The following is a 21,599-nucleotide window of genomic DNA, read 5'->3' as shown; positions in this document are numbered from 1 at the left end:
ATAATAATAATAATAATAATAAGAAGAAGAAGAACACAATAGTAATAGAATGAAATAATAAAAAGTCAAACTGATAATTGATGACTTCTGCCTTCTCTTTGGCTGTGAAAACTTAATTTACAGGAAAACCCATGCTTGATTGTCAGGAGGTTGATTGTTAGGAGGTTGATCCTGTTTTTCAGCATCCATAGTCCTTGAAGCCTGTCAGATAAGAGTTGACTTTGTGATGATAGCCCATGCAGCAGACACTCAGCTACAAAGCACTATATTGTATTGATTACATCAATTACCTTCACAGCCACTCCCCTTCTCTTTTCTCACATTGTTCCATGCATCTGTGTTGAATCACAAGATGCACACCTGCATTTTTCACTGTTTCTGGCTGCATTAGTGTGGTGGGAGTGGTGAAAACTGGAGTTTAGATACAATGCTCCTCCCTCTCCCCCACTCTCTTTAATGTTGGGGTTCACAACTCCAGTTCAGCTGGGCCAGTCACTCTCGAAGGCTCTCTCACTCGCAGCAGTGGTGGCTCTTGTCTTCTGCTGTTTTCTTCACTTCTTCCTCAGGGCCATCTCACTCCCAACACCCCTGCAACTTAGACCAGCTGTTCAAGGTAAGAGATGACTACTCCTCCTCTCTCCGTAATATGAATTTAAATGTGTGAACACTTTATGAGATTAACTCCCACTGACAAATATGTTTGATTGTGAAGGAGGATAAACTGTCTTGTTTGATTAAATTTGCTGTGGTGTTTGCTTTGTGCATCTAACCCTCCGCGGGAACAGCTCCAATGGGCAATACAACACCATGTGCAAATATGTGATGAGTTATTTGACTCCGAGCTCCACATGGTTGTCTTTACATGGATACTCTGGGTGTTGTCAGTGTTGAAGCTTGAATGCTTGTCATACTCTTGTCCTCGACCTCATGTAAACTTAAACTTTATTTGTTTATCTTTTGCATGGACTGAGATGTTTCTGCATAAATAAAGGACATAGCAGCCCAACTCACAATTTAATAGTTTAATGCCTTTCAACTAGTATACCCAAATGAAGGCTCTGTGTGTTACATCAAGTGAATCTAAAAGTGTTTACAGTGAAAGAGTGTAAATGAATAATGGAACCTGCAGCTGAAGCTTGGTATCTTATTGAAACAGCCATTTTTGCACATGGGTACATCAGTGAAATCGTGACAGGGTGAAGTAGAATATGCAAACTCCAAGAGGAGCAATATCTAGTAAAGCCCAAGTGAGTCTTGTGTTGCTCAAGAAATATTCCTTCATGCAGATTGTAGTCTACAGACTTATAAAAGAAACATGATCTTTGCTTGGTAGAGCATCAAGGTCTATTTTTGCATCAGCTGTTGTTCCACCCAAGGTTTTTAGTCATAAAATTAAAAAAAATGAAAACTTGAAAGCTTGAAAAGTTAGACTCTTACCCATGTTTCGCACACCAGTGTAAACATGACTGTTACACAGTCTCACTTAATTCTGTTGCTGATGGAGTATCAAAACATGTTTTTTGTGTGTATATATATATATATATATATATATATATATATACAACCTGAGGCTGAGATAACGCTATAATGCACACAGACACAAACTTGTAATTACAATGCTGAGACCACTTATGACTAACTGGAAATACTGCATCGTGGTATTTTCAGCAGGAGATGAATAAAGACTATTTACCATCTCATTTTTCACGACGATGAAACATATTAAATTCCCATCACTTCAATGGAATATATAGCATGACCTTAATTTTACAGAAAAGGACGAGACTAAATTATTTGTAGATTTAAATATAGATGACCTCCATATACTGTTCTTTACATTCCAATACTACATTACAAATACAAGGCATGAACAGAATGCAAGGAGTAGGTACTATTACCATGATCAATATTGTGACAATGTACTGCTACTATGACTAACTACTGTTACTACTGCTACTACGAGTACTACTACTAAAGAATCTACAAACACTGTTGGAAGAAATGTGCTAATTCATTCACATAAACAGGTCAACTTGACTTTGCTTTTCTATATTACATTAAAAAGTCCTGGTACAGTCTTGAAAGCTGTAGCTTAGCTATTGTTCCCATTGAATCCAACATCTGGCATGAAACTGTTGTCAATCACTGAGTACACTCTGGTAACTCAAGCAGACACATTCTGACATGCTGTGTTTATGAATGAGACTTTCTGCAATCATGAAAGGTGGGGTAAATATTCTGAGGGATGCTATAATCTTGCGCAATCTGATTCTCCCTTGACATCTTAACTAGTTCAGAGAAATGAATGATATATTGATTTTAATGGGTACTGAACCAGTAAGGTTACTGCACTTTAGTTTAATTACATCTGCAGTTTATATAAACTGAAACGTTTGAAATTTTGAGCCAAAACTTGCAAGGTTTCCATAAGACATAATCCATTCTTTGAAAGATTCAAAGGTTGGAATTGAGAGAGGAGAAGCTTTCTGTTATTTATGAAAAGACTACACACACAATAATTCAAAATTGTATACACAAAAAATTAAAGCTGCAAGCAGCGTTGTTAGGGCCTGAGCCCCCGCGCGGCCTACAGCCGCGTCCTTGACACCGGCCCCAATCCAACGGTGTAATCGGCAAATCCCTAGGCCTTGTAGTTTAGGAGATAGGAGCCTCAGTGCGCTGCACAGTGGGAGTGCAGAGCTGAGAGCCGGCCCTTTAAGAGCCCCTCCCTTCTCTGCTTGCTCTCTGCCATCTCTGTCAGAGCTGAGAGCAGAGGAGGATTTGGCAGTTTTACTGACAAACACAGTCATAACTCTGCATATGTTGGTCAAAAGTGTAATGTAAAGACATCAGTTCGTAGAGTTTTTTCTCAGGAATTCAATGGTGTGTTTTCTGAAGGTGTGAGTGTTTTAGTTTAGAAGCTACAAGTGTTTGTTTGAGAGTATGTACATGAGGGCAGAGAAGCTCCAATTGTGGTTTCCATGACTACAGTAAACAAATCTCTGCCATCTCTGTCAGAGCTGAGAGCAGAGCTGCCAGCTGGCCCATTAAGAACCCCTCCCCCGCTGCACTTTCTTTGATCTGTGCTAGAGTGGAGAGAGTGGAGGATTAAGAGAAATGTAGTGTGTAAAAGCTGAATAACTCGGCCTACGTTGGTTGAAAGTAACACAAAATACCATATTTTTGTAGGGATTTTTGTCAGGAATACAGTGATATGTTTTTAAAAGCTGTGCGATGTATGGTATAGACGTGAGAAGCATTTGTTCGAGAGTATGTACCATGAGAGGACACGGCCTCCCCATTGACTTCCATTGTAAGCGTGAAACGTGTCTCCCCCACTTTGAGGGCTTATAAAATCCAAACCGAGCGCATAGTATATTAGCCTTTAAAGATTTTTGAAGAGCACAGTTGGGAGAGTAATGTGTGAAAGTTTGGAAGCCCTGGCATTTACGGTTTAGGAGGAGATCGATTTTGTTGGGGGAGTAAAAAAAGTCCTGATTTTGACAGTTTTGTCCAATTTGTGGACATTCTGTTGGAGATAGGTCAGGGGTCAGAGTGTAAGAATTGTTCGTCTTGATGAGACGAGTCCAACGGTGTTGGTCCCATGTTTGTGGGAGTTTTGTGTGAGGAGTTATAGCGCGCGAAATTAAAAAAAATTATGTTTTTTTTGTGTGGCTCCCTAGGTGGCGCTATAGACTTTTGTGGCGTTTTTGTTTTTGATTAGTGAATGTTGAGACATACCGAATGATTGTGCCGAATTTCAGCGAATTTCATGCATGTTCAGGGGGTCAAATTAGATTATGCGCGTTATGCGCATTATGCGCATATAGCGCGCACTCATTGAGAGCAAGAACAGTATAATACCAGGTTTTGAATGGGTGTGTATGTGAAAACTGGCTCCGGGCCGTCTGGCCCAGTTGCCTCATGGGTGTTGGGGGGGCCTGGGACACTGTTTAGTGTGTGTTTTTAGTGTTTTTAGTGCTGCTAATGTGTTGCTCTGCCGAGCAAACATAATAGGGTCTTCGCCAGAAGTACCTTCTGGCTCAGGCCCTAAATATGGGCTTATGTCATTTTCTGTCTACAATAAAATAAATGTGTAAGCTAATTCTGACACCTAATATTAATCTGTTTTTTTGTCTTTTACTTTTAATGTGTGTTAAATCTGATGTGATATTCCCTTGTCAATTAATACATGCCATACAGCATTTTGTTCTGCTAAAAAGGTCAATAAAGTGTATTATTTACTGCTTGTCATCGCTTTCTTAAATGCTCCATGTCATCATCTTGTTTATGAAGATTCTTTTAGCAAGAAATGCATTTTCTCTTTCTATGTCTTCCCTACAAGAAATGATGCCCAAGCGACAAATGGGCTACAAGTGCCACATTGCAGGAGTGGTGTTTCTCCTGTTGGTTAGTATTGCTGCGCTGATCACTGTCGCCGTCATTCAAGATACCTGGAAGTCTAAAACATATAGCTTAGAGGTGAGCATGTGAGCACACAGGTAAACATGTCAACACCCCTGCTCATTGGCTATTGATCTTCTTAATCTGAACCTTTAAAAGAAATGCTCAAGACATATCGAAGCAGAGAGAAACGTGTACTACTTCAACTCTCACACATCTGCCATTGGTAATGTGATGATTTCCATATGTTGGGGTCAAGGAAACTGGTTTCCTCTAATTTTGCTGAGGAGTGGTGGCCCTGATGGGACGCTTATAAGAAGTTTTTGGTGGGGGCTGCAGCCATCTCTCTGTCTCTGTCTAACAGCTTACTTTAGGAGCGTAATCAAACAGACCAAATTAGTTAACAGTCGCTCTCATTTTCTCTTTGGCAGTATGGTATAGTGATAGACTCAGGTTCATCTCGGTCCAATGTGTATCTGTACGAATGGCCAGGGGAGAAGGAGAATGAAACAGGAGTGGTCGTGGAGGTAATGAACTGCAGAGTTGCTGGTGAGTCTATATTTCCACCACGAGAGGAGTGAACGCAATTGAATTAGAGCATTAATGAAGATATATCAAAAACTAAAACACCCACAGAACATTTTTGAAATTTGAGACAAACTTCAAATGAATTTCTTTAGCTAACGACATTGTAAACACTTATAGTGAAAACTAAATGTTTTGTAGCAATATTAGAACATGATTGTAGCTTGGCCTTGTCCGCGCAGGTGATGGGATCTCAGAAATGAAAACTGACCCTCTGAAAGATGCTGCATCATGGCAAGGCTTCAAAGATTGTTTAATCAATATCACCAAGGCAATTCCGGTGGAAAAACACAAGACCACCCCTCTCTTTCTGGGAGCTACTGCAGGAATGCGATTATTACAGTAAGGAAATATGGGGACAAACCAGCTGTTTAGGTCGTAAAAATGGTAGCTCCTGGTTCTAGGGCTGTTTGGTATGTTTGGTATGCACCTCTGATCCTACTTGTTTATATACCTTGTTATCAGCAAAAAGGATGAAAAGAGGTCCAATGAAATCCTGGAAAGTCTCAGAGAATACCTGAGTTCTCTGCCCTTCAACTTCCAAAATGCATCCATAATTACTGGTCAGGAAGAAGGACTGTATGGGTGGATTACTGTCAACTACCTCATGGGAAACTTTGTACAGGTAAGATGAGAAATTAACTATAAAGTAAATGTCTGTTTGTGTTTCAACATAGTCATGCTTCTATCAATGTATTTTGATGTGTATTTTGAAGTGTAACATTTGAAAAGGCCAATGGAGTGAGGTACTGCGGTTTCATCATGTCCACCAACATGGGGTAGTAGGTTGAGTTCCCCAGAACAGCAGAGAAGGTCGAGAAAGGACCGGGACAGCTTGGTTGGGGGAACTGGGACATACAATGGGGGGACGGGTAAAAAATAAATTAAAAACTGCATCGTGGGGGGCTGGAGCCTATCCCAACAGTCTTCAGGCGTGAGGCAGGGTTCACCCTGGATAGGTCCATCCATTGCAGGGCCAACACATATACAGTCAATTTAGAGTATTCAATTAGAATAGTCCCCCCCCATGCATGTCTTTGGGCTGTCGGAGGAAGCCGGAGTACCCGGAAAGAACCCACGCAGGCACAGGGAGAATATGCAACTCCTCACAGAAATACCCGGTGCCCAAGCTGGGGCTCGAACCTGGAACCTTCTTGCTGTGAGGCGACAGTGCTAACCACTGCGCTACCGTGCCGCCCTTTTAAAAGAAATTAATTTTGGTAAAAAAAAAAAATTATTATTGTCAATTGTTGAAGTGTTCTCTTCCTTTCTAAAAAGAAGACTTAGTATACAAAATGGGAGATGGAAGCCCTTTTCTTGATAACTTGTGCCAATATTAACATGCTTACAGTTGCTAACTACTAATGCACTTAGAGAGCACACACCTCTAGAACTGATCTACAGAGCTGTCTGTGTCAAATTTCCTGTGATTTCAAATTAAATATATTAAATATCTATATCCATTTTTTTTATGTGTGAAAATTTACACGTTATGACTCACTGTTTGACTGACTTTGTTTGAGTATATCATGTGATAAATAAGAGTCTGGTCCCATCATTGGAATCACCACGAGGCAAGATTACAGCTCTTTACTCAAAGTATATATAAAAATCTATTTGTGATCAGGAATGATAGGATGGATTGATGCTAGTCATTTTCAGTTTAAGTGATTTCCAAGGAAAAATTTTCATTTTGAGGCAAATTTTCTCAATCCCTCCAGTAGTTCTCCAAAGCAAATATATCAATCTGATAGAGAAGCAAGAAAAAAGGTCAGGGGATCAGCAAAATCTTGTAACCATGATTGTACAAATGTTTGTGGCCATCCATTTTGTATAATGAGATATATTTTATAAACATTAACTGAAGAACACCTTACACTGCTCCACAATTATGATCAAGATATGGTTACTATACTAATTACTTTTCTAAAATATTTGCAGAAAAGCCTGTGGAATACCTACATTCGCCCAGAGGGAGCTAAGACTGTGGGTTCCATGGACCTTGGTGGAGCATCAACACAGATTGCCTTTGCTGTTCAGGATGATCTCCAGGGGCCTGACTATATGGATGTCAAACTGTACGGCTACCCTTATAAGGTCTACACTCACAGTTACCTCTGCTATGGCAAGAATGAGGCTGAGAAGAGAGTTCTAGACAAAGTCATTCAGGTACACTTTTTTATTTTGTTTTTTGTGACATATGTCTTGATTCAGACAAAACTCCCAAGTAGTCACAGTAATCGCAACGTTTGATATGATGAACCAAGTTTATAAATGGGTTTAAGAGTTTTGCATTTGTGTGTGTTTTTGCATACATGTGCAGGCAATAATCCAAACTTGATGGCTTGTGAAGAATTCATGAGGGAACACATCTTCTCATGAAGCGCTTACAGGCACAGAGAAAGCAGTCACAGATGCATTATGTTATTAAGAATATTGATTGCACTTTCATCAAGCTGGCAGAAAGGTTTTTCTGGTAATGTTACAATGTTTCAGAAACATGAGATGAACTGCATGCTGTGAGAGTACAGTGTCCATCATGTCTTGAGAGTGTTCCTGCTACAAAAAGCAATATGCTCCAAACTCTTTCCTCATCCTCCCATGTGTCTTTCTATCTCAATGGTCCTATTTTCCATTTCCTTTCTCATCCTCCATTCCATCCTCTTCATTCCAGGAGTCCTTGAACCCAGCCTACGTGTATAACCCCTGCTACCCAGATGGCTTCAACATCACTGTAAAGTACTCATCCGTTTATGACACAGAATGCACAAAGATCCCAAAGAACTACAACCCAGATCAAGATCTATTCTTGGTGGGAACGGCCAACTCAGACAAATGTGAGGACATAGTGAAATCCATATTCGATTTCAAGACTTGTTACTCAGCCCAGTGTTCCTTCAATGGGGTCGAGCAGCCACCAGTCACTGGAGATTTTATGGTAACTCATAGTGCATATTACACAGGAGCAAACAGGCAGATGGCTATTGCTGATAACTTTGATATTGTTTCTTCTTTTCCTGACAGGCATATGCAGGATTCTTCTTTACTGCCAGGGCTCTGCTGATGAACGGCAAGACAGATCTTGATGAATTCAACCTTTCAGTTAGGAAACTCTGCCACACACATTGGACAGATGTAAGATTTTAAGTACATTTAAGTTTATTAGATTCTGGAAGGAAATAAGAAGTAAATTGAGAAAACAGATGGAATAGGGAGGTAACCATGTCAAGAAGAAAAGAGCCAACAACTCGATCCCTTTAGCCAGCTATGTGTCAGCATTTTCCTCTCATTCTGATTTACAGCTGGCAACTGCTCTCATAGAACGGAACTTGTCTTACTGAATAACAGCTTCATGCCCATGTAGAGTTGGCCAGTAAATTGTGATAGAAATTGTAAAAGAAGTGGATGTAGTCAGTCTACTGTTCCTCACTGGTTTATTGACTCCTAATGTTATTGTTCTTTTGGCATTCAGCTTGATGAAAAAGCTCATTTCCAAGAAGGAATGAAAAACTACTTAATGACTGCATTCATTTATTTTTATAGAATTTAGTTTGAGATTTTGAAAAGATGCCATTCACTTATTTATTTAATTTTACCTGAGAAAATTGATGTCACCCAAATGTTTGTTTGCTAAATATAAATATATGGTATTCTTGCCTATATTAATCCCATTTTTTTCCAGGAATGCTTAACTAAGCTAGTGGATACCATAAACTTCTGTGTTACAAAAATTATGCAACTTTTTCCTCCTTGATCTGTGTAAAGTTCCTCCAATCATAATTATCAGTCTTGATCTCTCAGGGTTTAGCCTTAGCCTGACCTGAAATGTTTCTCAACTCAATCTTGAAGTGCTATCTTGTTATTTGGAATCATTTTGTCCCAAATTACAGACTAAACCCTGACATTTATCTATTTTTCTTTCAGCTGAGAGCAGAAAAGACATGGATCTCTGACAGATATCTTAAGTCTTACTGCTATGCAGCTCACTACATCATCGCGTTGCTAGCGGATGGATACAAGTTTGACAGAGGGACATGGAAAAACATCAACTTTGAAAGAGAGGTTAGTTTAGAGATTTGTGATATTACACTATTACACACACACACATACAATACACTCATCTATATCTATATCTATATCTATCTATCTATCTATATCTATATCTATCTATATATATATATATATATATATATATATATATATATATATATGGAGATATAGATGCATAAATTACAGTATGTATGTCAACTGAAGGTGAAAATAGCATTTTTTACTCTTCCTTCTCCACTTACTTCTTTTAATTTTTATATATTGATGAGTCAAGTTCTTCATTCTCTGTCATTCCAGAAACAAGTAATGTTCATGTAAAAAAGAAAATATGAGACTATATTAATGGCATGTTGATGGGAGATGACTTGCTTGAGCTGACCCACAATACATCAAACACATCTTTAATGGGACCACCAATTGGAAACTGATCTTCAGCATTCTAACAGCTGTGAAAGGCAGGCAATGTGCTTGATCAGGACACCCTGAGGCTATGGAACATTTTTTACAATGGAGCTCCTTCAACTCAAGGGGATTACCAGTCTGTGATGATTTTTTTTCTCCCCATTAATCATAAAGACCTATGAATCACTCATAAATAGCTCCAATTACAGCTGTTTTCAAGTTGCGTGTTACCCTTTTGACTGGCTCAGAAAAATGTTCCTCACAGTGTGCTGTGTACGTTGTTTGGCGCCTTTGGGTGTCTGGAGGTCTGGCAATTGATAGATCCTTTTAGAGCAAGTTTCAAAAGAGACATTTGGATTCTTCCTGGAAATGGTGCTCGGGCTATACTCCTCTTTTGCCCCTAAGGTATCATTTTATAATTTGACAGGGCTTTTAGAATCTGTAACTTCTCATCACTGCCAAAGTCATGAATCAGCAGTTTAGTAGTATGCTTTGGAAAAACAATGTGAACAGAACATAAATAACTTTGAGAAAATGTAACATTTCTTCTCTTCTCTTTTAGGTAAAGAAAACAAGCATAGGTTGGAGTTTGGGCTACATGCTGAGTAGCTCCAACATGATCCCATCTGAAGTAAAAGAGATTGTTCCAATGACAGATCCGGTCTTTGCTGGCCTTGTCTTTCTATTTTCAGCCCTAACAATTGTAACTGTGGTCTTCATTTTCATCATCCTCATTCGCACCTGCTACTGAAAAGAAGGCTAACAGGAAGGACATCTCTTTTAAACTGTCATAACTGTCCCACTGGTCAGAAATCTTTGCATTATCCCGGGTACTGACTTTCCAGAACCCTGTTATGAGCATGACTAAAACATAATAAATCACTGAGCTTTCTATCTGGGAGGACACTGGAAATTTACAAGATTAGAGTATTAAGCTGTTTATAGAAATTTCTGAAATTCACCTGGATCCACTGCAGCTGCTACTGAATTTTAACAAAGCCTGAATTTGAGGGAAACACAACTACCTTTGTGCTGAGGTTGTACATTATTTTGCCATTTTAATGCTAATTTTAAAGCCCTCTTAACAGTATTCCTTTTAAATGCTCATGGACGATGAGCCAAATACACTCTAAAAATAACCTGGAAATGCCAATCAGGTCATTCGTGGGTTACACCTACTGCCTTAAATGTCCAATTTAGTCTCATTTCTTATTTTTTTATTGATGACTTGTTGTTTATTTTCAACTATATTTTTCATTCTTATTTTTAGAATAGCTTCAATATCATTATTTATAAGCTTATTTCAAATGTGTTTACTTATGTGTAACAATTTATTTCTGACACAATCCACATATGCATCACTTATATGCTATCTCCAGCCCTGTGCAACACCACCTGAATGAAAAGTGCTATGTAATCAAAAAATTTTGCCCACTTGCTCAATTAAATAGTAAAATTTACTTAAAACAACACATGTACCATTTTAGGCTTTTGGGGTCATAGTGTTTCTGTGACTGTCTGGAGTGTACCACAGTACAGTAGTAGGAGCTGACACTGAAAACAAAGAGTATTTAGAGTTTTTATTTCAGCATTCATTCATTTTCAATTCTGACTTTTGGCAAAGTTTTGGAAAACTCAAGTAAAATCCAAAAATTGAAAATCCCTGATCATGCTGATTTCTTTGAGCTAGTTTGAGGTATAAAAAGCCATGAGGTCACAGTTAATTTTTGTCTCCACACAGGATCATACATTTTTGCATTGAAATACTTTTTTATTTGGATGTGTCATCTCAAAATGAGATCATGTATTGTTCTGCATGAGCACATATGCTTGTTTGAGCTGGTGAAGAGGAGACTCACCTACACTCTCAATTCCTGTAGTCTGAATGGCTGGCCTGCTCACTCTGGCTGTGGTCAACAATTTAGACTTTAAACATAGGCTTCTCCTTTATTGAATTCATAGCATAGGTAGTAGCATTTGAGCATGCATTCATTCAAGCCATTGTCATCAAATCCTCATGTAATATTAATAAAGATATTAAAATTAAAATTATTTAAATTTGTTGTATCTCCATTGTTAACTTGTATAGACAGGTCATGAATCCTTTTTTAACCTTTATACTCCTCATGATGGAAATTACTGTCTTCTAAACCTGACCCTCCCACTTCCTCTTTAAGAGTGACTCTGTAGATTACAGATTTGTTTTCAGAATGTCAGTTGACACCACAGCCTGTTTGCTTTGACCACATAGGCCATGAGTTTGATTACTTCACATCCTGTTTTTTCTCCATGCTGCATATAGTTTACAAAGGCTCACAATCACACACACATAATCATGTTCTAATTCTTAATTGATATGTACACTGTTGTAAAAGTTGGCTGCACGGTGGTGCAGTGGTTAGCACTGTGGCCTCACAGCAAGAAGTTTCCGGGTTCCAGTCCCAGCTCGGGCACAGGATCTTTCTGTGTGGAGTCTCCATGTTCTCCCCGTGCCTGCGTGGGTTCTCTCTGGTACTCCGACTTCCTCCCACAGTCCAAAGACATCAATTTGGGGACTAGGCTGATTGGATACTCTAAATTGACCATAGGTATGAATGTGAGTGTGAATGGTTGTTCGTCCCTGTATGTTGGCCCTGTGATGGACTGGCGACCTGTCCAGGGTGTACCCCGCCTCTCACCCGAAGATGTTGGGATAGGCTCCAGCCCCCCCGCGACCCTTACTAGTAAGGAATAAAGCGGAAGACGACGATGGATGGATATTTTTAATCACGCATTTAATAAACTTTTTTTATTGCCTTTTCAATAGTTGCTCACAAATCTATTTTAGTTTTCAGTTTGAAAAATTTTGCTCTCAATTTTTTTACTGCACTCAAATTTTTTTCTCTTTTTTTCTTCTCGTATAATACTGACACAAACCTCTCTCCATATTGCATTGGCCAATGGAAGTGATATCTCCTCATCAGTAGCTTGTTCTTTTGCAATGATAGCAATTCACTGGAGTTGATTCAAATGTCTCACATTTGTGCTGAACCTACCTCAAAATTTAGTGAATGTAATTCACCCAAGACCAGTCCATGTCTTCAGATGAAAATACCTGACTTGAAGAGACTACTGTAAAAGAATGCTTCATTCTTCCTCATGTTATACTCGGTTGTATAAGTTCAAAGACTGCCTTCTGTTGTCATGAAGCTTTTTTTGGACATATTTTGTCAGTCTTCATAGTGGAAAATTACTGTCTTCTCAACCTGACCCTCCTTCTCCTCTTTCAGTACCTTGTACAGTGTTTTTCAGAATGACAGCTGACAACCTGTTTGCCTCCACCGCACAGGCAGAGGGTTTGATTACTTTACATCCTGACATTCTCTCTGCTGCAGATAGTTTACACTTGATTCCAAATGTCACACATTCACACAAATATAATCATGATCATTTGATAATCGCTAATATACACAGCTGTGAAGTTGCCTGTTAACTGCCTTGACCTCATGATTAAACATTTAAACATCATAAAATTACAAATTAATCACACATTTTTCTGGCATCAGCTTTAATAGTAATTATTCTGCTGAATTCCATCAGGTATAAGGTACATATGGCCTGACTATATTTTGTCTCACCTGTTACCTACTGTACACTCCTGGTGTTGAAGTCCTCATCGCTCACTGGATTTTCTGCTTCATGATCCCACTGGTATGGCAATGCTGGTGATGCTTCAAGGCCTCGGTCTGATGCTGTTTCTTATGAGTATTTCATGTTCTGAGGAATGTGAGCTCAATTTTTCACAAAAACGGTTCATGCTTTTCTTTCTGTAGTAGTATAGAATTTACTGCACTGAATGCATCTGATGTATTTTCAAAATCGAGGTACTTTGCTGTTGTTGCTTTATTAACTGGTTTTATATTGTTTGTGAGCTTACTTAAAAAGCATAGGTATATAAGTACTAAACTCCTCTGGTTTTATGCAAAGGCAAAAAATTGCATAAGTATTGTTAGATGCATTTACATTCACAGAATGTAATTTGAAAAGACAATAATTTGAGTGTAGTTTTCTAACCAGAGGATCATATATGGGAATATCGCTTTTGTAAGAACAGTAGTATAGGAGTAGAGAATTCTGCTGTTTGTACAAGTCGTTGATGAAAGATTGTGTTTTCCTTAGAGATACCCTCCTGCCAGAAATAAGCTTCTTATAGTCAGCAGAATAACTAAAGTGATGTAGCTGAGCAAACTTGACATTTACATTCAACAAATTTCAACACCTACCTACTGGATATAATAACTGAATTGTTCGACAATTATGAATACCCCGTCTCATCATTCATCTTTTACCTTGCCTATAATCCCTCCTTTGATGAGTGATCAATAATTCCTTTTTTTCTGTTCAGATGACATTAAACACATTTCTATTCCAGCCAGTCAGCGGAGCAAGTTTATAAGCAATAAGCTACTCATTATTTCCAGGAAGTCAAAAAAAGTTAGTGATCAAGTCTTTCTGTATTAAACATGCATATGATGACTGAGCATTTCAAAGAAACATCATCAGAGAAACTCTCAGTGCAATTGGAGGACAAACAACCACGTTGACAGGAAAGGTCCAACTCTTGTCAAAAATTGTAACCGTAAAACCGTAACCAGCACCCAGCTTCACCAGACAAAGAGCAGCAACAATTCACTCCACCCTCTCATCCAGGCTTGGTTGGAAGTTATGTTGATCTGGACCCCTTTACAAAATGGAAAGGGGGACCTGATCACAGATGGCTCATTGTCAATGGAGATGGATCAGTTAAGTGTTTAATTTGTTCTGACATCCATTGTTTGGGTCTGCTCATGCATGAGCAGGTACATATTGATGCAAGGTTCTTTAATGGTAAAGGCTTGTTCAATTACATTTTCCTCACCCTTTTTGACAATCTCAATGCAGACTGATGTTATGCATGTCTACAGATCTTGTATTTTTAAATTAGATTTAAATATAGATAGATAGATAGATAGATAGATAGATAGATAGATAGATAGATAGATAGATAGATAGATAGAACTTTATTGATCCCACAATTTTTTTTCTAAAGACTGTAAATTCTAGATATCCATGAAGTAAACCTCTCTATACCTTCCCTCTATAATGGATTATTGTGTGTTGCTGTCCCTTAGGTTTAGTGATCAGTGGGAACAGAAACATGAGGTTAGCATTTGTTTTTTTAGATTGTTGTTGTTACAGCTTAAATGTAAAATATAAAACCTCCTGTACAGTTTATCTGATAACCCAATTGATAATGTACTTTTTTTTATTTGAACCAACCACACCTTAATGTAAGTAAAGTATATTTGATTTTTTTAAGTGCAATCCATTTTCATGCTTTTCTGAAGTTAGCTCAACTCATTGGATTTTACAGTGTGGGAGTTATCTTTGATCTAGATCCATCCTTAAATTCCCATGTAAAACAAATCCTTAGGACTGCCTTCATTTAATCAATATAGGGTTAGGGCTAATATCAGGCACATCTTCTCTCAAAAGGATGCAGAAATCTAGTCAATGCATTTGTTACTTCCAAGCTGGGTTACTGCATTTCCTTCCATCCGGCTGTACCAGCAAGTCCTTAAAAACCTTCCAACTTTTCAAAAATGGTGCCGCCGGCATATTGACAAGTGCTACAAGAAGATACACCTTTACTTGTTCTTGTCTTGGTATATCTCTCCCCGTACTGGCTTCTCAGCACTGGCTCCCTTGTCAATTTAGAATGAACTTCAAAATTTTACTTCTAACATACATTGCCCTAAAAAATCAGGCACCTTCTAATCTGACAGCGCTCATAGATCCCTATTATCAAGCTAGAACGCTACAATCATTGGATGAAGTTTTACTTGTGGTTCCTAGATTATCCAAAAGTAGAATGGGAGCCAGAGCCTTCAGTTATTTGGCTTCTCTGCTGTGGAACCATCTCTCAGTTTCAGTCTGGGATGCAGACACCCTCTTTACATTTAAGAGTAGACAAAAGACTTTTCTTTTTGCGAAAGCGTATAGTTAGGTGTGGCTGAGGCTAGCCCTTAGTAATGCTGTTATAGCAGCAAATTATCAGAAGTTTAAGCCAATTTATGGGTATTTACTCTTAATGTACCCTGTTACCTTAATCTCAGATCAAAATTCTCCAGCGAAATGGCTTTTGTCTGAAACTGCAGGTCTGCCCTGCCTGAGGCGCGCACGCACGCACACACACACGCACGCATGCACGCACACACACACAGAACATGTGCACCTGCTTTACAGTGGTGCCAGCATAATTTTTGCACGAGTACAGATTATTTAAAATATTTTTTTTTATTGAAAGGTTTGTCTAATTAAAAAAAAAAAAATCAAAGAGACATTTGAAACTACAGCAATATCCACTGGCTCTACTTACACTCTCAAATTACAATTTGAAACACAAGGAGGTCTTGAGACCAAGCAAATAAAAAAATAGCATCAGTTATTTCTGTTACATTTTCTTTTACACACCAATACAAAAAGATCTCATAAATATTACTTTAATTGTTGTTCTCTCTCTCTCTCTCTCTCTCTTTCTCTCTCTCCAGTAATTTCAACTTGACTTTTGGTTAAACCAACCACAACTAAAGCATGCCCACTTAGTTTCATTGGCAGAGTGTCAGGTAGGTGAGCTTCAAGGAAGGGATATCAGAGCTACCTTGGATATTGTTCTCTCAAATTTTATGGTATTTGCTCACTTTATGTGAGGGGACTTTTTTTGACCAGTAACTTCTTTCACTTTAAAAGAGTCACACAACTTGTGGATGCCTTTGTCATTAACAGTTAACACAAAACTGTTCATTCTGGCATGAAACTGCTGTTGCTCTAGAGATACAGCTTTTTTAACCCACCCAATATGAGATAACATCATTCGCCATTACCTAAAAGTATATAGCAGCTCACGTCATAGTCTGGTCTCAAAAGGACAAACAAAGACTAAAACAAAATTTTAACAAAGGATAATATACAGAAGCTTAATGATTTCATTCAACACTAATGCCCTTTCTGCTCACAGAGACCATTACCCTGCTCACATGCAGGTGGCTTGTGTTGGGTGAGACAGTGATATAAAACAGTAAACAGTGTCGACTGAGACACAATTCAAAATAATTTGATCTACAGGTACAGTGTTTTGGACTATTAGTGGGTGAAGCTGGTCAATGCAACCTGAGGAATAGGAAATTGAGTATTGGGTACACATTAATATTCCAGAGGATTCAATACTAGTAGAACCACCTGCTCACATCCTTGTCTGTCCATCAGTCTCTTCCCTTTCTCTCTCTCTTTACCTCTGTGCCTCTCTTTCCTTCTGTATGTCTGTTGTCCTTCATTAGCTGTCTTTGTCTCTGCCCTGCTCTCCTGCAACTTATTGTCAGTGAGCCACCAGCTTCATGGGTGTAACAGATGTTACAGCACTAGTTTATTTGGGTAAGTACCACGTTTGATTCAAAGCAAATTACCTGATTGAGGCAATTTTGTCCTCACAGATGAAATGATCACCCCAAAGACAGCATATCAAGCAAAAAAAAATTTTTTTTTTCAGGGATAACAGAATAAAGGAAACAGAACATAAGGAAGATCTCTTCACTACCTTGTGTCTTCATCTTTGGTATAAAATATGCCCTGTGTAGGCTGCATTCGTCCAACAGTTAAGAAAGACTTTGTCAACAGTTTTACTATAACTATTGCTTTTGCGTGTTTCAAAATCCAAGCTTTTTTCTGCTTTTCCTCAAAGCCAGAAATATTACCTTTTTTGCATCAGACAAGCAAAATTAACAGATCCAATGGAGAAACTACACTGCATCCGAAGAAAAAATAAACTGCATTTTGCAGGGAGTAGTGGACCTTTCCTATAATAAATAAATGTTTTTCTTAAAAACTACCATCAGCTGCACTGCACCACATAATTTACAGTCATCTTAAATAACCACATTATTTTTATCCTGTACAGACTTTAAGATTTATTCATACAAATCTCTCCAATAAAATCTTCTGTCAGCCAATCACTTAGTCCTTTGTAATTCAACACAATGATAACAGTTTCCTGGAGGTTTAGGGAAAACTAAGGCAATAACAATTTATGAAAACATTGATATTCTAGAAAACTACTCAAATGATGAAAAGGATGAAAATGATGTAGCTTAATATTTGAGGAAGACAACCTGTCTATTTTATAGACTTTGTTTCCTTACTTTTTATTCAAAAAGTCTGAAAATCTACCAGGACATTCAAAAGTTATTTTTTTCTGTACAGCTTGTTGGTTGAATTTCAGTTTATCTTCTCTTTGATGTTTGGAGGCAACGTTCCGTCTCATTATGAGAAGTTAGAAACTTAAAGTTGCAGGCTGCATTGTCCTCAAGTCCAGTAAATCCTATTTTGATATTGTCTGCCTTTGTCTTCGATCAGGTAAAAAGTTTAATCTTTTTTTAATTTGGTCTTTTATTTAATTCCTTGCACAGTGGAAGACCTCTCCCCTCAGTGTTGTCCATGTGACCTTACTTTGTTCCGGTTTCGCTTTGATTCTTGAGCCCCAGTGCAGTCCTTCTAAAGGCAGTGATGACTGTTACCAGTTTTGTTATCTGAGGAGGAGAGAAAAAAAGTCAGCTGTATGTAAAGAAAGAACTATTCGTTGTTGTTGTTTTATTTTTAAGAAAGCTGTGACATCTCTCCCTGATGATGCTTTCCAGCATTAAGGCCCCTGTATGTGGAATAGCTTGCTGGAGGACCTGAGGGCCGCAGAGAGTGTTCATATTTTAAAAATCAGGCTCAAGACCCACCTATTAATTCACATATTAGCCCTTTTCATGTTTATTTCCTTTTATAACAAAGTTAATCTTTTTACTTGTCGTATTTTTATTTATTTATTTATTTATTTTTAGTCTATGTAGTTTTATGTCTATATTCCTCATCTCATGGAGTTTTAAGTTCTTATTCAGTGTCGTTAGTGTTTCCTCAGCGGGGGCTGTCTGCACATGGGGATTGCCCCTGGCTGGGATGTCTCTGACTCATGGTGAACATCTGCTTGGCCCAGTGGAGGGTCTATGGCAGTTCTTCACAGCTGTTGGCCCCTCACTGACCTAGGTGGGCACCTGGTAGAGGCATCCTGGCCTTGGGCTGTGAGCAGCACCCAGTGTAGACGGCTTCCTGGGATGGTGTTTCCTGACATGGTTCCTCTGTAGTCAGCCACACATTTTACATTTCTCAGATCCCGCTATTTGTGTGTGTTTGTGTATGTGCATGTGTATGTGCATGTGTATGTGTATATGGGGGGTTGCTTTTAAACATTTTTAATGTCTGAACATTGCTTTATAAATAAAGTTTATAATTATCATTTTATCATTATTATTACTTAAGTCTTACTAAATACTAAATACTTTTGCATAATGTTGCAAAATACTATGCACTCTTTTGTTTGTGAAGAATGGGGAATGTGTTGGGCCAGTCAAGCACACAGTTTCAGTACACAGTGAAGTTAGAATCTGCCAGAACTACAGACAGTCAGGAGAGACAGTCTGTGGGTTTACAAGTTACAGTTACCTCTTAATATGATCTTTCAAAAGGCATGATCTGATAGAGGAGTCCGCTGCCACTGGCGATGACAACAGAAGCTGGCACTTAACTGAAGCAGTGGCTGTGACTGTGAACATGATTATTGGTAGGGCTACAGCTGCATTTCTATGAAGTCCACCACACTTCAATGTCATACTTGTTGTGAGAGATTCACGAAGAATGTATTTTTAGGGCCTGAGCCTGAAGGTACTTCAGGTGAAAACCCTATTATGTTTGCTTGGCAGAGCAACACATTAGCAGCACTAAAAACACCCACTAAACAGTGTCCCAGCCCCACCCAACACCCATGAGGCAGCTCGGCCAGACGGCCCGGAGCCGGTTTTCACATACACACCCATTCAAAACCTGGTCCTGGACTGTTCTTGCTGTCAATGAGCGCACACAATATGCATAGTGCGCATAAATTATTCTTTCTTCATTCCACACCAAGTAAATCCATAATTTGAACCCCTAGACATGTATGAAATTCGCTGAAATTTGGCACGCACGTCCGGTCTGGCAAAGAATTTTATATTTAAAAAAAATAATTGACAAAAACTCAATTGCCAAAAGCCAAAAAACTAAAAAAAAAATTAGAGCGCTATAAGTGCTTGCACTAATGTCCCACAGACATGGGACCAACACCATTGGACTCGTCTCATCAAGATGAAAAATTCATACACTCTGACCCCTCACCTATCTACAACAGAATGTCCACAAATTGGACAAAACTGTCAAAATGAGGACTTTTTTTTTAGTCCCTGAACAAACTCTATCTCCTCCTACAGCATTAATGCTATCACTTCCAAACTTTCACACATTAATCACACGACTCTGCTCTTCAAACATCTTTAAAAGTTTTTATATGAATTACTCAGTTTCCATACCATAGATTATTATCCATTATATTGTGATAGATTTGAAAAAGAGAACAACCTTTTGTTTTTATTTCAGCGGTTTCATTGTCTTTATAACTTATGTTGTTAAAGTTTCATGAGAGTCAGACTCTAAACTTTAAATTTGTGGTTCAAGGATGCATATCGTCGCTTTCTTAAAAAAAAATTGCCTATGCCTGCCTTTAAAGTTTTTAAGAAAATGCAAAAAATAGAGAAAAAACATGATAAGGAGTTGTTTTAGCCCAAAAAAACTGTCAAAAAAAATGACTTAGGCAATTACTTTGAGAAGGAAATAGGAAAATAGTACTTGAAATCTAGATGAGTCCTTCCACGGCTGAGACATCTGAGGAGCATGGCTGGGCAGTTTCAAGTGGTGAAATGTCTCCATAGCTAGCAACAAACCACAAAATTGTGACTTTGCACACCATTAATGAAATTTAAAGGTGAGAATTTAACAGCAGTGAAAGTGATTTTTATTGTAGAGGACTTTATTTTGGGTGATGATGTGAGTAAACTCAGCCGTACTGTCCCTGTGAGGTTTTCATCAACAGAGCAACATTCTAGCTATAGCAGCATTTAATACTGAAATCTTTCGCTAGAGCTCCAATGACTCTGAGTTCTTGCTATAATAAATAAAGAACCGAAGAGAGAGAGACAAAGAGAGAGAGAGAGAGTGAGAACGAGAATGAGAGAACAAGAGAGTAAGACAATCAGCAATGGATCCTAACTGGAATGTAAATATCAATGTTGCTGTTATGTATTGTGTCTCACGCTGTTAGCAGTCAGTTGTATAATTATTAAACCTTTTACACACACACACACACACATATGTGTGTGTGTGTGTGAATATATTAACATCGATTTATACAGCAGAAAAAAGATGGTGAAGAAGTCCTGCTGATACATCACTGCTGCTCCACTAGGACATTCACTGCTGTGCACTAACAAAAACCAAAATTTGCATTTATTCTCCTTTCTACTGTATCTACATTCAAAGGCAATATAAGTGCTGTTTTACAAAGTGCAATGGGGGAATGTTATGGTGATTCTGTGACATCTTTTCACAATCGAAAACAACACAAAGACTCCACTCACTTTGTATGCTGGTAAGGGTAGGGTATGGCATGATCCCCTGTATTGTCCACTGATAAAGGCCGGCTGGAATCCTGGGAGGAAGGGGCGGCTGTCTGTGGAGATGGTTCTACCACCATGCCCTAACACCAGAAACACAAAGAGACATGATTAGATCACTTATGCCATGACAAATTCACAGAGCGTCGGTGGTATTGATTCAAGGTGATGGATTCCACCATTTAATTTTTCTTTCATTTGAATAATTTACTGAAAGTTCTTGTGGTCAATTGGAAGTTAGCATAAATTATTGTCAATGATTATACAAACCCATCCATCCATTTTTTTCTGTGTATCCTGTTAAGGGTCGCGGGGGGGGGGGGGGGCTGGTGCCTATCCCAGCGGCTACAGGCGAGAGGCAGGGTTCACCCTGGACAGGTCGCCAGTCCATCGCAGGGCCAACACATAGAGACAGACAACCATTCACTCTCACATTCACACCTACAGTCAATTTAGAGTATCAATCAGCCTAGTCCCCATTTGCATGTCTTTGGACAGTGGGAAGAAGCCGGAGTACCTGGAGAGAACCCACGCAGACACGGGGAGAACATGCAAACTCCA

The 21,599-nt window shown here is 38.6% G+C and overlaps 2 protein-coding genes across 6 annotated transcripts in view; one reads left to right on the top strand and one right to left on the bottom strand.

The window, feature by feature from the left end:
- The first annotated feature begins 496 nt into the window (after positions 1 to 496).
- On the top strand, positions 497 to 11,495 carry entpd3 (ectonucleoside triphosphate diphosphohydrolase 3). Of its 2 annotated transcripts, XM_086217387.1 has the most exons (10): positions 497 to 613; positions 4,346 to 4,482; positions 4,836 to 4,953; positions 5,172 to 5,331; positions 5,455 to 5,614; positions 6,931 to 7,158; positions 7,664 to 7,927; positions 8,014 to 8,124; positions 8,914 to 9,051; positions 10,004 to 11,495. In XM_086217387.1, the coding sequence occupies exons 2-10, from the start codon at positions 4,348 to 4,350 to the stop codon at positions 10,190 to 10,192; spliced, it is 1,503 nt and encodes a 500-aa protein (XP_086073513.1). In that variant the 5' UTR covers positions 497 to 613; positions 4,346 to 4,347; the 3' UTR covers positions 10,193 to 11,495. The 2 variants fall into 2 exon arrangements, with proteins under 2 accessions (XP_086073513.1, XP_086073514.1); XM_086217388.1 differs by lacking the exons at positions 497 to 613; positions 4,346 to 4,482 and adding an exon at positions 4,611 to 4,730.
- A 4,281-nt stretch (positions 11,496 to 15,776) lies between these two features.
- The window catches only part of LOC147253772 (RNA-binding motif, single-stranded-interacting protein 3-like), a 228,604-nt gene continuing 222,781 nt past the window's right edge, over positions 15,777 to 21,599 (bottom strand). For 2 of the 4 annotated variants that reach the window (XM_086219057.1, XM_086219055.1), the window contains 3 exons: positions 21,003 to 21,121; positions 20,215 to 20,297; positions 15,777 to 18,041 (listed from right to left, as the gene is read on the bottom strand). In XM_086219057.1, coding sequence (XP_086075183.1) covers positions 20,222 to 20,297; positions 21,003 to 21,121 — 195 coding nt within the window. In that variant the 3' untranslated portion in view covers positions 15,777 to 18,041; positions 20,215 to 20,221. Of the gene's footprint in view, positions 18,042 to 20,214; positions 20,298 to 20,998; positions 21,122 to 21,599 lie in introns of those variants that run through there. The other 2 variants (XM_086219056.1, XM_086219058.1) reach the window with 2 other exon arrangements.

Source organism: Aulostomus chinensis, chromosome 11, assembly GCF_037954235.1.
Source record: "Aulostomus chinensis isolate RoL2024-O1b breed Wild chromosome 11, RoL_Achi_v1.0, whole genome shotgun sequence".
NCBI classification, from domain to species: domain Eukaryota; kingdom Metazoa; phylum Chordata; class Actinopteri; order Syngnathiformes; family Aulostomidae; genus Aulostomus; species Aulostomus chinensis.
This window is presented reverse-complemented; position numbering and strand designations above follow the sequence as displayed.

What these genes read in the sequence shown, in the direction of transcription:
- entpd3 (XM_086217387.1), top strand. Translation starts at nt 4,348, where the DNA reads ATGATGCCCAAGCGACAAATGGGCTACAAGTGCCACATTGCAGGAGTG. An exon ending in TTCTAGACAAAGTCATTCAG is followed by an intron (nt 7,159 to 7,663) that starts GTACACTTTTTT and finishes TCTTCATTCCAG; the next exon opens with GAGTCCTTGAACCCAGCCTA. An exon ending in GCCACACACATTGGACAGAT is followed by an intron (nt 8,125 to 8,913) that starts GTAAGATTTTAA and finishes TTTTTCTTTCAG; the next exon opens with CTGAGAGCAGAAAAGACATG.